The 14,679-nt window shown below is 41.3% G+C and overlaps 1 protein-coding gene across 2 annotated transcripts in view; it reads right to left on the bottom strand.

Moving 5' to 3' along the window:
• The window catches only part of VPS53 (VPS53 subunit of GARP complex), a 229,844-nt gene that overhangs the window by 57,092 nt on the left and 158,073 nt on the right, over nt 1-14,679 (bottom strand). For both annotated transcript variants that reach the window (XM_033921549.1, XM_033921548.1), the window contains exons 11-14: nt 14,311-14,452; nt 8,609-8,710; nt 6,319-6,413; nt 2,157-2,399 (exon numbers count right to left, since the gene is read on the bottom strand). In XM_033921549.1, coding sequence (XP_033777440.1) covers nt 2,157-2,399; nt 6,319-6,413; nt 8,609-8,710; nt 14,311-14,452 — 582 coding nt within the window. The remainder of the gene's footprint in view (nt 1-2,156; nt 2,400-6,318; nt 6,414-8,608; nt 8,711-14,310; nt 14,453-14,679) is intronic.

Below are 14,679 nucleotides of genomic sequence, written 5' to 3'. Positions count from 1 at the left end.
TACCAACTACAATATGCATCATTTACTACTAATTTTGAGGGACAATTCAGCATTTGCAAGCCCTGGAAAAAGGAGCCCTGGTCATTGCACAATGTGGCCTCTAAGACTGTTGGCTACTGTACAGTAGTGCTGCCCGATTCAGGGGAAAAAAATTTGATTTGATTCGATTCAGCCTATTGAATCGATTTTTCTATTTGATTCAATTTTCCTGCCCAATTGGATGTTTTTTGTTTTCAAAGACTTTTCCTCTCTGTTAAAACTGAGCTCACGTTTGCGGTTTAACACCAGCTCTAGCAGGATACACATTTCAAATCGGACAAAACAGAAAATAAAATTATTTTTTCTACCTTTTGTTGTCTAGTCATTATTCAAATCATGTTGGTCCCATGCTTTGGATGTCTTCTGATAACTTGCTTGCCAGGGTCTCCTGCCCATTTGTCATTTTCTTCTTTCTCAGAGCTAACCATCCATCTTCCATCTCTGTCCTCCTCTTCCGTTTCTCTTCTGGCATCTTTCCTTTTTTTCATCTCCATCCCCCCACAGCTGCAGCGATGGACCCCACCATCCCCAGATCCACCATCTCTCCTTTTCTCAACTACCCTTTCATCCAGCATCTCTCCCTCCTTCCCCATCACCCCAGGGTTCACCATTTCTCCCTTACTCTTCCCAACTACCCACCTATCCAGTATCTCTATCCCCCACCCCTTCCACAATATCCCTTGTGTCCAACTTCTCTCCCTTTCTGTTCCTTCCCGCTCTAAATCTCATTGTCTACTATCTCTCTCCGTTTTTAGACCCATTATTTCTTCCCCTCCCACACCTCTTTGAACCCCCCCTTCCCTCCCTCTGTGTACTTCTACACCAGGACCTCCATCCCCCAAAGGCCTGGTCCCACCTTGAAGGCTGTACTCCCCCTAAAGGCCTGCACCTCCCTAAGGCCTGTCCCCCCTTAAAGGCCTGTTTCCTCCCCCTCCCGAAGGCCTGCATGTTCTCCCTGGCCTCCCTCTCTTACCTTAAGACAGGGGTATCAAAGTCCCTCCTCGATGGCCGCAATCCAGTTGGGTTTTCAGGATTTCCCTAATGAATAGGCATGAGATCTATTTGCATGCACTGCTTTCATTGTATGCTAATAGATCTCATGGGGAAATCCTAAAAACCTGACTGGATTGCGGTCCTCGAGGAGGGACTTTGACACCCCTGCCTTAAGATAATCGGCGGCCTGCAGAGATCGCAGTGCTGTAGCGATCTTTGCAGGCTGCCGTCATCCTCAGCACCACATTGGCTCTGCTGCAATCCTGCCCCTGACGTCAGAGGAGGGGTGGGACCACGGTAGAGCGAACATGGTGCTGCTGAGGACAACAGCAGCCTGAAAAGATTGCTACAGCACCGTGATCCTTTCTGCAGGCTGCCGATTATCTTAAGGTAAGAGAGGGGAGGCCAGGGGCAAAGCCAGAGGACACTGCAAAGGGCCAAGGCAGCACTTCCTGATTGACCCTCCCCCCCCTAAAGCAGCAACGGCAAGCCAGCTAGAGGCAGCGCTACCGCTCCTGCTTTAGGGGGTGAAGGGGGGAAAGTTGGTAACCGAATCGGCAAGGCCAATTTTTTTTTTTTTTTTTTAAACAAATCGATTTGAATCAATTCACCCAATTTGAATGGGTGAATCTATTCAAATCAGAAATCGGGCAGCACTACTGTACAGCCTAAAACTAAGCATTTTAGCAGTGCACAGATACATGAACCTAGCCTGAGACTGCCCTGGTAATAACTGGCTTAGATGAGCTGGAAAGGAAAATAAAATAGAGAAAAAAAGTTCCCAGGTGGCTGTGAATGAAGGCTCAGGATATCAGATACCAGTCCTGGTTCCAATCGAGCTTGAAACCCAAAGAGCAGGAAGAAGCTGCCAGATCTAGAATACTCACTTCCCCTCCCAGACAATAACAAATGAATTCTATGCAGTTTTCTCACTCACAAAAATTGGGGGCTAATAATCAAGACTTCATATAATGCCCAATGTTTCTGGACTAGAAGGTAGACTTTTGTTTCAATGGAACAATAAAACATCAATGACTATGCAGAAGCATTGTGTATTCCTGTGAGATGGCCTATCAAACTGAAGTTGTTGATTCCCAAACCCCTAACATCAATTATGCACTCACTTTGGCAGGTTTCCAGAGAGGATTTTCCAAGCATATTCCCTCAGATACTTCTGGAATATGGTGGTGAGTGCAATCATGGGCTCTCCGGTGCTCAGCTGAGAACACTGTACCATGCACTTCTTGTAGTATACAAAGAGGTCTGCACAGCTGGGGAGTACAGCACCTCCTTCATCTGTGTTAGATCTAGGAGGGCCTTGAGCCTTCACATCTGCTAGGAATCTGTCAATCAGTTCACCCAGGTTTCTTATTTCACATGAAAAATAAAAGTGAGAAAAACAGACTTACTTACTTAAAGACAGAATACTGTGAGATAAAAACAACTAGCTCAACTAGGAGCTACATGATGAACAGAATATTAAAGGTCACTTTTATTAAATCCAACTTGAATTACTTACAATAAAATGGCCCAAAATAACAATAACCTCCAATATAGTAATTTCTATCTACTTTTTAGCAAACAAGTAATACCATAAAATTCTGCCAGGACAGAGGTGCAGTAGATCTCAAGCAAGCACCTCCAGTATTGGCATCAACACAAGTGCTTCTGGGTTCTGCCAGCTGACCGTCGGTCATCACTGCTTTAGCTACTCACTCCTTGGTCCTGGCAAGACTTCAACATAAGGATTCTAAATGGCTGAAAAGCTAAAGCCAACACATCCTTGGAACAGTGGGAGTGCGGGAAGAGGCAGCCCTCCACTGTGGAAAATTATGTAGTGGAGTCATCGCCTGGCAAAAGGAGGAGAGAAAAGTCCAAGGAGGAAGACTGAGGTGTAATATTAGGAAACATTTCTTTACAGGAAGAGTGATAGGGGCATGGAACAATTTCAGCATAGTACATAGTAGAGGCAAACAGAGCAGCAGGATTCAAGAGAGTCCAGGCTAAGTACAGAAAATTCTTAGCTATGAGAAAGCGAGGGTAACATCTGGGATTAGGGAGGCTTTGCAGTATAGCGCCAGGAAGGGACACACTAGTGCTTAATTGTCTCATTTTCTCTCTATCTAACTACATAAAAGGATCAAGAAAACATTAGCTATGAAAGAAATAAGAACATAAGAATTGCCGCTGCTGGGTCAGACCAGCGGTCCATCTTGCCCAGCAGTCTGCTCCTGCAGCGGCCTCTAGGTCAAAGACCAGTGCCCCAACCGAGCAATGGGTACATGTGAAGACTGGCAATCATATGTAAAGCATATCTCATGTACTGTACAGCTTAAAACTGAGTATTTTATCCGAGCAAAGTAAAAATGAAGGGAAATGCAGAGCTTTGCTAAAGGAGATCTTTCTAGATCTCCATAGTAACATAGTAAATGACGGGACATCCAGTTTGCCCAACCATATATGACCGGTAGTGTGCTTAGGTTCTATCTACTGAGTCTCCGTCAAAGCTCACTCCAACCATCTTAACCATCCCAGCCAGATCAAATACAGCAGCAGTAATGCTGCTTCATTTCTTAACGGCATAACACAAATTCTCACATACAATGTCAAAGCAAAGAGAAGAGATCCCCTTTCCAGAAAGGGTGGTGGCTGAGACTCAGACTCAAACCCTTCCAAATAAACACGGAAAACCAAAAGCAGAAAATATAGAATTTGGGTCACTTGGAACACATGCTGAAAATAGCAGCTGCTTGGTTCTCTGTAAAAATGGCACAGAAGGTCAACGGCAGTGGCACCTTACACTGGCTGAGGCATGAGCTCTTCACTTTGTCAGATGAAGGGCTATCATTTTGATTTTCCATGAACATGCTTTTCCCCACCTCCTTATTTTCCTAATTTTCTCTATCTTTATGTCTTAATTTGTTTTAGATTCATATATTTTCTCTATACTATATATTTATAGTGCCTTTTCTACATCCAATGATGTAGAGAATATTCTGTAATGTTCTGCCTTGAGTCCTAACAGCTACAAAAACATTCCCTCAACCAGGCACCACAATGTTGCCAACAAGCAGCACTTCATTTTTCTTGAAGGAACCCCCCCCCCCCAACTTTTATGAGAGAGGGCTTCCAGATATCACTCCATAAAGAGTCATGAACAATAAATCTGGTGAAGAAATTGGGTGGAAAGGAGTTTGGAAGGACAAAACACGAACGAGGGATTCAACACAAGCAATATCAAGTTGGCTGTTGCAGACTTTCTAAGCCAACATTCCATTCAACTGTCCAACATACAAATATAAGTAGTTTTAAAACAAAGATTAGCCAGACTGCTAGAGTAGTTTGACCCTTTGGGCTTTCTTGAAATGTATAGAATACTCCTATGCACAGACACACACATATACACACTAGATCAATGCAATGGCAGCCCTTGGATACTTCTGAGGCTGCCCTCATTATCATTTTGGCTTTTTTTTCTGCAACTCTCTGCTTCTCTTTCCAAATTCATGACAGAAAGAAGGAAGGGGATGGAAGGAACAACCGCATGTTTGAAGGACAAGGCCTTTCTCAATAAGTGAAAACAATGCATTTGAAAATGTTTGAAAGTGGGCTGAATGTACTTGACTGGTCAGCAGGGTTGTGACCTAGCATGGAAAGATATTTGGTAGCTCTCCTTCAGCTCATTGGATCCAAAGTGGCCCCAACTTAAAAATTAGTAAAGGCCATTGCACTAGGTTTTTCCACCAAGGAGTTTAGTTGGAGCAGGGACAAGAACAGACAATGAATACTGCATCTATAAATATGATTCTATACCTATTTCAGGAACATAATAGCTGGTAAGTAATACTGATGGTGATATCTTAAGGCTGGGTTTTGCAAAGATGTCCTGAGAACCCAGCAGCCATTCAACTTTGCATGGTTCCACAATAATTATATATTTGGTTTCCAATGTAGACAAACTGATCGCTCTTTCATTTTTGTTCTGGATATCATGAAAATCCATCTGGTTACAGGCTTCCCAGGACAGGTTTGGAAAGCCCTGTGACATCTTTTCATGAAACAACATGCAATAAACTCACACAGTGATTGGATGATTTGATTTTAATTTTGGTCATAATGTCAAGATGCTTTTTGAATACAAGCACTGTCAATCCACTCAGCTGTGGTGCAGACAGGATCACTATTTCTTTTAAGAGAGTGGCTCATTCCAAGTATCCGTTCTGAGAGGCTTCATAATTCAGAACAGGGGCACATGGGTGGCTGCCTGAGTGCTATGAAATTCAATGTAAACTAAAGAACACAATCTGTAAACATAATGCTGATGCTCTGCAATCTTTCCTTCAGCTGTCTTTTTTTGTATTAAACTAGGCTAAACCTTGAAACAATTTAAAGATAAACAAAAGGCAGTGGTTCTGACCTTGAGAACAGAAAGCAATATAGTAATCATTACTGTTACTTCACAAACTGTGCATATCTCCAATACACATATAAACCAAAGGAAAACAATGTAGAAAGAGATCTAGAAAACAGAAACACGTGCAAACTCCTTGTATTAATGAAAACCTTCTCTTTGGACTTGAGACTCCCACCCAACTATAAACCTAATTTTGTTATTATGGAAGGGAAAAACCCCCCATTTATTTTAAGAGAACTAAGAACAGGGTGGGGCAGGATTAGTAAAATGTGACGTTAAATTGATTGGGCAAGGCTGGCCATGTGATATTTTTAATGACAACGTTTATCTGAGTCTCCCATTTTGTACTGAAGTAACCAAGAGAGACACTGAGGCATAATGCAAGGTGAAAAGCACTGATAGTTTAATCTAAAGTTAGATATTTAAGCTGTAAATTTTAGCTGGCTGAGGTCCTGATGAAGAAACTTTATAAAGAGAGATGTCAATTTATATGTCCTTAAAATAATAGTCATAAAAAACGGGCCAATGAAGATTTTAACGCATCACAAGGCTAAGTACTTCATGTGAAAAAAGTTGCTACCAAGGCCCAAATTAAAAATTACAATTTATATACTGTATATTTTATGCCCGTGGAAGTAAATTTGAAAGGTACTGGGTTCCTTGAAGTGGTTTATTAAATTGGGCCAGGACTTATTTATTTAGCCTGTCCCTCCAAAGGAACCCAGAACAGGTTACAAAGAGAGCACCTGGTCACATTTACAATTAAAGACAGATAAAGAATACACAGCCCATTCAGCCTGCCCATCCACGCCTATATGTTTTTATCTAACTGGCTCTCATACTGAACCTGTGCAGGATGTTTTGTTACTCACCTGTCCTGAGACTCGATATACACATAGAGATGAGGCTCGAAACATTTAGAAATGAGGCCATGAAAAGGGTTATCCAGAGCTTTTGGTTTCTTGACCTTTAAAGGAAGACATTTTTTGCCGTCAGATTATTTTTGTCTTAATATTCTGGCCAGTCTACTTCCATCCTGATGTACTACACATCCCACAAAGTGCTGCTAGATCCTAAACAAGTGTGCATATGTAAATGATATGAACTGCGCTCACATTCTGCAGATACCTTAGCCAATCAAAATGCTACTGCTTTAATGATGTATGGAGTCCATTGACTACTTTTGTTGCATTACAGTAAGGGGCAAAAAAACAACAAAAGGAATTGACCCCAAGATATCCACAGAGAAGAAAATCCAGAGAAAACCAAAAAAACTCTGTGGAGTGACGATGTTCCTAAGTGGACTTTATTGAAAGAGTCAAAGTTCCAAAGGTACAGGGTCCTCTATCCCTAGCGGACTAGGTCCTTTAAGGCTTTTATGTGGATAACCTATTTTTATGTGGATGAAATTATTTTATGTGGATGATTTTGGTGTACCTTTGGAACTTTGACTCTTTCAATAAAGTCCATTTAGGAACATCGTCACTCCACAGAGTTTTTTTGGCATTACAGTAAGGGTCATGTTTCTTTCTTTTTCATTAGATTTCTTTCCACATCCAGGGAGGGTGGGTGGGTGGAGGGAAATGTACTTTGAGGAGTTAAATTATTAAATTATAACATTGAAATCACATCATATGTATTATTGTATTAATAATTAAGATGAGGATGGGAGTAAATGACTTTAATGTAATAATTGTATAGTTATTAGTGCGTTCTATGCAGTATTTATGATTTACCAATTGTACTGCACTATCAAAGTTTGAAAGTCAATAAAGATTTAAACACAAAATGTTACTATTTAAAAAAAAAAACAAAAAAAAAACAAAAAACCCCACCCCAAAACAAAGGGGCATCAGTGCCCCCTGGCTCTGCTGTGCCAGCAAGAGAGGTATTTGGGGAGGAAAAATTCAGTCAGTAGAGCACTGTCTACTAGTACAACTCCAACTTAATACAGTTGAAGATATGATGGAAAAAGGACAGCAAAGGATCATGAGGTTTACACTTTTTAATAATGTAAAATAAAATAATTATAAGGCCATTCTAAGGTAAATCTCCTGCCTAGAACTCCTAAGACTTTGTTCTGTCTTGATGCAAATTTGTTTGAAGGAATAAGATTAACATTCTTGCATTCCTCTCTTGCACAGAGGGAAGGTCAGTGTCCTGCTCACAGCCTGGACCAACCCTGGGAAAGAGCTGCCAGTCTATGCTGGATTCGCTTGAGGGCTCCTCGCCCACCCCTTTCCTTTTCTCTTGCTGTATCATCTGTTTTTCCTTGCAGGTCACTACTATGCTTTAAGGAACACTACTAAATCTTTTAACAGTAGCACTAAGGCTGCAATGTTGACTATGATTCCCGTCCAAGAACTGCAGATGTTTAAGCTATTTCCTCCTGGATTTTAATGGAATAATAAAAGGTTACAACTGTCACAACAAGGAGGTCTGCAGCTGGCAATACTTCCTTTTATTACTGTCCAATGAAAACAAGATACAATCTAGTGGTTCTGGTCACCAGGAGGGGGTGTCTTTTTAACAAGGTTACTTGATTTAATTTAGTCTCTCTCTCATTTTTCTAAAAATATCAAGTCCACACCGAGTTACTTTAAACAGACTTATGGATATTCATGTGTGCACTGGGTATGCAGTGTGCTTTATGAATAGCAATACTGAGAAAAGACTCTTCATATGTATACTCTGTGGGCCAACCAGCTAGTTTAAGAGTGCATCTGTGCCAGAGGGTTCCTGCTGCTGCTATGGCTAACCTAATCAGGAGAGAGATTAAAAAAAGGGAACCACCTTCTCGTCCAATCCAGAAGTTATGAATGACAACATATGGTGCCAATGCCATCTGAAGAAAGCTCAGGTTGACCTGGACTCACCACAGAGAGGCTGCTGAGCCAAAAAAAACAAGAAGGTCAAAATATGTTTCTTTACCAAGCAAATATATTCATCTGAGGCTTGGTATGATTCTGTCCTTTTCTGAACCTATCAAGAAGACTCACATTCACAAAGAACCTCTTGCTAAGCTCAGAGGGAGCAGTCAAAGGTCACAGTGCATCACCTGGAAAAATCTCTCATGATTACAGAAGAGACCAAAACAAACGAACACAGAAAAGTTATTTGCCCTACTGAAAAGCAGAGAGATCTATTTCAGTGAAGACTTACTCTGTCCAGGTCTCCGTCTTTATCCAGTACAGCCTCTTCAGTCCCAATCTCATCCTCCAGAAAGGGGTTTGTGGAGGGAGTTGGGGGTGGTTCCGGCTTTTTCTATATCAGAGACACAGAAGAGTAAAAAGGGCATGGTCTTCCTAATCATAGACTGCATTTTATTTTTCACAAACACAACACTTTAGCACTGATCAAAGTGAAACACAGACATAATACACAACTTCTTTTGCCATGTCTTCTAATGAATATTAATGTGAGAGATGCTTCCTGTTTACAGTAATCACTGAAACACAATCAGGTGATTCATTTTAGTCCCTAAAAATAATGGTAAACATAAACACCACTGCATGCAATAGTTTCACAAGCTATGGTTTATAAAAAAAGTGAGATAAGAGGCAATATGACAATAATGGGGGAATAAAAACAATTAAAGTGACCGTTTGCCAATTCTTCTGAAATTCTGTACACAATTTTCTGCGACAGTGTGGGAGAGAAGTGAGGATTGGGAAAAAGGAAGTTAGCAAAAGAGGCCACCCAATCCTCCCCAACCAGAATAAGTGCAGCAGAAACGCACCTCTACTTAACTAAAATTTCCTGTGCCCTCCTTTAACCCCCTCCCTAAAATCCCCCCAAAAAACAACCAACCAAAATTTTTTAAAAAATTGTTCTGAATAAGAGAGACAATTCAGAGAAAGAAAAATACACAGTAAGGTTATATGACATAGACATAGTGTTAACACTGGACATTTCCAGGAAAACCACTTGTCTGTGGAAACATATTATTACAGTGAAAATTAGTATGTGATGAACAATTCCTGAAAGGGAAGGGACAGAGAAGTGGTGATTGGGTAGGGAATTTTCCTGTGTATCTTCTGATTACTCTAATCAAGTGTCCTGCCCAACTCTCAAAGCAATTCCACCCATTCCAAAATTACAGAGACAGAAAAAGTGTAATTCTCTGCTTCATCCTCACCTATACTTTACACCCACATTTATAAAACTTTCTGTGACTGCTTCAAAAGCCTACTCAGCTGACATCAATCACTTTATTGGAGGGCAAGAAAAGCATAATCACATATCAGTAATGGATGCTTTCTCTGGACAGCAAGATCCTACAGCCATCCAAGTGGGCAACGACATCAAAGAAAGTCTAGTTGAGTTCTCTATGCCAATATTCCCATACTATTTAGCATGTGTCAACTTTGGGAAGGGGGATTGGGATTGTGTAGCTGTATGCTCTTGCTGTCCACAGAGAGAACACATTACAGGTATACAACTTTGCATGTCCTACTCAACCAATATACAAACTTTATTGTTAAAAAGTCCCAACAAGGATCCAAGTTTCGGCTTCAACGATGCCTTCATCAGGGGACACTAAGAAGCTTTGGGAGGTGAATGAAAAGAGAAAAGTGTGACCAGAGCCAGTAGCTCTGGTCACACTTTTCTGTTTTCATTCATCTACCAATGCTTCTCAGTGTCCCCTGATGAAGGCATCGTTGATGGCAAAACTTGGATCCTTGTTGGGACTTTTTAACAATAAAATCTGTATATTGGTTGAGTAGGACATGCAAAGTTGTATACCTGTAATGTGTTCTCTCTGTGGACCTGCACTGTGCACCTGATTGGAGGGAGGGGAGGGTAAGGAAGAAAGCCATTCAACTGGGGGGAAGGGAGAAGAGAGTGATGCCAGACCATAGGGTAGGAAGGGAAAGGAAAGAGAGGAAATGCCATAGCATGGAGGGAGAGGGAGAGATGAGAGGAGAGGAGAAAGATGCCAGAGCATGGGGGGAGGGAAAGAAAGGAGACTGAGATGCCAGATCATTGGGAAGGAAAGGAGGAAGGGGTATGAGATGCCAGAGTATGGAGGGAGAGGGAGAGATCGAAGGAGAAGAGAGGAGAGAGATTTCAGGGCATGGGAGAAGGGAAGCAGATGATACACCATGGGGAGTTGGGGGTAGGAAGGAGGAAAGGAGAAGAGAGAGATGCAGAGCATGGAGAAGGGAGTGGAGACAGAAAGAGAAAGAGGGAAGACACTGGATAGAATGGAGAGTGAAGAGATGAGGAAAGCAGAAACCAGAGATGACAAAAAGTAGAAAAAAATAGGTTTTTTTTTGTTGCTTTACAATAAAGTAGCTGTACTGATAAACATTTATAAACAGAAAATGGAAATAAGGTAATTTTTTATTGGGCTTATTTTAATACATTTTTGCTAACTTTTGGACACCAAAATCCCCTTCCTCAGGCACTAGCTTACCAAGGGGGGTTATAAAAATATATTTTTTTATAGGGGGGGGGGTTTTAAAAAATGATCGGCTCCAGGTGTCACATACTCTAGATATCCAAAAATGTAAGACAGGAACAGCATAAACCTAATTCAATCCAAAAAATGAAGGAAAAAGCCTCAGAAAGGGCCCTCCCACCTCACCAAAATGGCTCAAAGAGGTGGTCGAGCATTCACCTCACTGGCAAAAAACCTTCATTATGTGATAAAGTCTTATGCTGTGCTGTAATGTGTCAATGAAAATAATAGAGGAATTATTTCACTTATCTTCACTGATTGGTACTGATTGGTACAACGGTGGCCAGCGTTTCACAAATTCATGCTGCCTTAGGTTGTATCCCGACCGATCAGGTTTCTCTCAGGAGCAAGAGGCAGTTTGGCGTCCTGTTTTGAAAGAAACCTGATCGGTCGGGATACACCCTAAGGCAGCATGAATTTGTGAAACGCTGGCCACCGTTGGTGTACCGATCAGTGAAGATAAGTGGAATAATTCCTCTATTATTTAATTTTCGTTGGCATATTACAGCACAGCATAAGACTTTATCACATAATGAAGGTTTTTTGCCAGTGAGGTGAACGCTCGACCACCTCTTTGAGCCGTTTTGGTGAGGTGGGAGGGCCCTTTCTGAGGCTTTTTCCTTCATTTTTTGGATTGAGTTAGGTCTATGCTGTTCCTGTCTTACATTTTTGGACATCTTCACATTCAGTGTTGAAAGTGTTTACTCTATCATACATTGGTTTTTCATCACATCTGGGTTACCAGCGAAATACTCTAGGTATGTCACTGCAAGTCATTTTAAACTTTGGCTGCAAAGACATTATTTCTTAATTCCCCATATTCACAACCCTTCTAATTATGAGACATGCCCATTTACTCCTCTGCTATTCATCTTGCAGATATATTAATGCTCCCTGTTGGTCCCTATTACACCTTTGGGTTTTTAAATGTGTTCTATGTCTACACTACAATAAATTGTCCTTGGTTACTACATTGTGGCTGAGTCGCTGTTTGACCATCATTTTGGATTTTGAAGACTGACTATCCTGTTGTTTTCTAGGACTTTTTAATGCCAAATAAGACTGCCCACCAAACAGGAACCTTACAGAAAGAAGTCATCAGTGATTTCTGAAGAAATATTATACTTGTTGATGCTACTTTCAATATTACACTGATCTTTCTTTCATTTGACAATCACTTACTAGTTAATACGGGCAAATTCATGAAACATATCACGCTCACTGCACAAAACAGTAAAACAAAATGCCAAAAATTTCTCCTAAAGCTCCTATCCATAAGAACCAACTTCTGCAATCCCTACATAGTGCTCTCAAATTTTCACATCTACCCTTTATTTTTAATCAAACTCCCACATACCCACACAGTTAATGTCAATCACAAAACAAGCGGTCAGTCAGTCAGCCTAATAATTCGATCAGCTGCCAGCCTCGTGCTTCTAAGTAACTAAGCCTTGATTGCTGGTGAGCTGTGCTACTTTCAGAACATATTTTTCATACTTTTGCAAACCCACTAGAGAGCTGTTTACAATAATATCTGTGCCATGGAGCAAATGCGGTTTTCAGATATTCCATCCAACAACACAAATTGCCATGTCTAATTCATATATAAGGTTTCTGTCTGTTTCAGATTTTGAGTAGCAGTTCTATTTGGGCCAGGGGGTGAAATACCTTTCTTATCCACTTAATAAAAAGCAGATTTTTCCCTAATGTCTTGAAAATCGACTTTAAAAAAGTGGATGGAGCACTATCCTTTTGGGGGTATTTTCTATAGTTTTTTCTGTGTGTAAAAAAAGGATTTTCTAAAATTGTAGGGTTGCAAATGTAAGCATTCCTAGGGGCCTAGTCTGGGCTGAGAAAAAACGAAGTTCTAAAGTTTGTGAAAATTTTGTTTTATAAAATTCACAAGTACAGGCAGAGTATACATGCACATTTACTTCTTTTTTGGAGCACACGTAAATTTGTGCAAAAGAGATTTTGAGTGGAGGAGAAATCTAATGGTTAGTTCAGTGGCCTGAAAACCTGGGGAACTGGGCTCAATTCCCACTGCAACTCCTTGTGAGTCTGGGCAAGTTGTTTAATCCTCCACTGCCCCAGGTACAAAATAAGTACTTGTATATAATATGTAAAATCGCTTAAGATATTAAGTTCCATCCCCATTGCAACTGATTCTGGGATCTTGTTTTGTAAAGGCACATAGATTCCTATATTGCCTTAATAAAACGGTCTTAAAATAGGCACCTTTTTGACTCTTTACACAAGCAAACTTGCTATATAATTACCCCCTTCATGCATAAACATGGAGACAGATGCAAAACCCACTTGAATTCTCTCAGGGAAAACCAAACATCTTTAAACTAGAATAATATACAAAAGCAACCAGATGAAATGCTATCAGTGAAGCATCTCTCTGCCAGGACTTCCTATTCACCCATGAGCAGACTCACAACAAACCAAATGCAATGAATTATTAAAAAAGGGATGGTTAACAAGACTAAAAATGTTATAATGCTTCTGTATCGCTCCATGGTGCAACCTCACCTGAAGTAGTACATTCAATTCTGGTCTTATCTCAAAAAAGATATAGCAGCATTAGAAGAGGTTCAAAGAAGAGTGACCAAGATGATAAAGGGGATGGAACTCCTTTTGCATGAGCCAATCAGGACCTTAGGTCCCTCCCCATGCATCCTAGGATGCACTGAGAAGAGGAAAGCCTGCCATTTTGGAGAGGCGGGTCTGCAAGCAGGAGGGGATGGGCATCCCTCCTGCTGTCTATTGCATCAACAGGTATGGGGAGATTCGGGGGGGAGGGGTGTGAGGGTATCCAGTGGAAGGAGGGAGCGGGCATCCCTCCTACTGATTTTTTTTTTAGGAAGGGGAGTGGGAAAGGGGAGGGGAGTGGTCAGTTCAGCGGCAGGAGGGAGTGGGCATCCCTCCTGCCGATTTTTTGGTAGTGGGGTGGTCGCGGGGGGGGGGGGGGAGGTCGTCATCTGGGAGGGTGGCTTGCTTTTTTTTTATGGGGACAGATGTTGTGCATGTGTAATACACACATAACATCTGTGCCCATTAAAAAAAATTTTGAAAAAAAAGCTTCCTGCTCAAAACAGCTGAATGGCATGAGACTGCTTCAGGGCTTCCCCCGCAGCTCAGCTGTTCGGGATTCTCTGCGCATGTGTTGAGTCGGTATTCCAATGACTGGTGAGGCAGGAATAAGGCAGATAACTGACTCAACTCATTTTCATGGGAAGCCTTTTGAGCATGGATCACTGTTTGTAAATCGGCCAACAGCAACCCACACAGTCTTAATGACTGCGCTTTGTGCATCTAGCCCTAGATCCCTTGAGGAGAAGATATGAGAGAAGGGTATGTGCCACTTTCATTTCCACAAATATTTTGTATTTACCGCAACATTGTCAGTCAGGGTGCTGCCAGAGAAGCGCTTAGCCAAGAGTCCTTCAAAGTTGGTTGTCCTCTGTATGGCGAACAAAAGCAATTTTACTTCAATCTCTTTTGCTCTTGTACGCATGATCTTTGCAAGGTCTGTCCTACAAAAGATTAAGTCAAATTACCCAAGAGGAGAGAGAATCATACTGTTAAATGGCCTGAATATGCAAACCAGTCACAAGAAAGAATTCAGATGGGAGAGAGAGGGGAGAGCCATGACCCTGTAACATCAGAAGAAGCAAGGATTACAGCAATATCCTGCTACAGCACAAGAGTCCTGAGACCTGAGCAATTTTCACTATGCAGCAGTCAAAAAATGGGCCTGGAT

This window comes from Geotrypetes seraphini, chromosome 15, assembly GCF_902459505.1.
Source record: "Geotrypetes seraphini chromosome 15, aGeoSer1.1, whole genome shotgun sequence".
Taxonomy (NCBI): Eukaryota; Metazoa; Chordata; class Amphibia; order Gymnophiona; family Dermophiidae; genus Geotrypetes; species Geotrypetes seraphini.
This window is presented reverse-complemented; position numbering and strand designations above follow the sequence as displayed.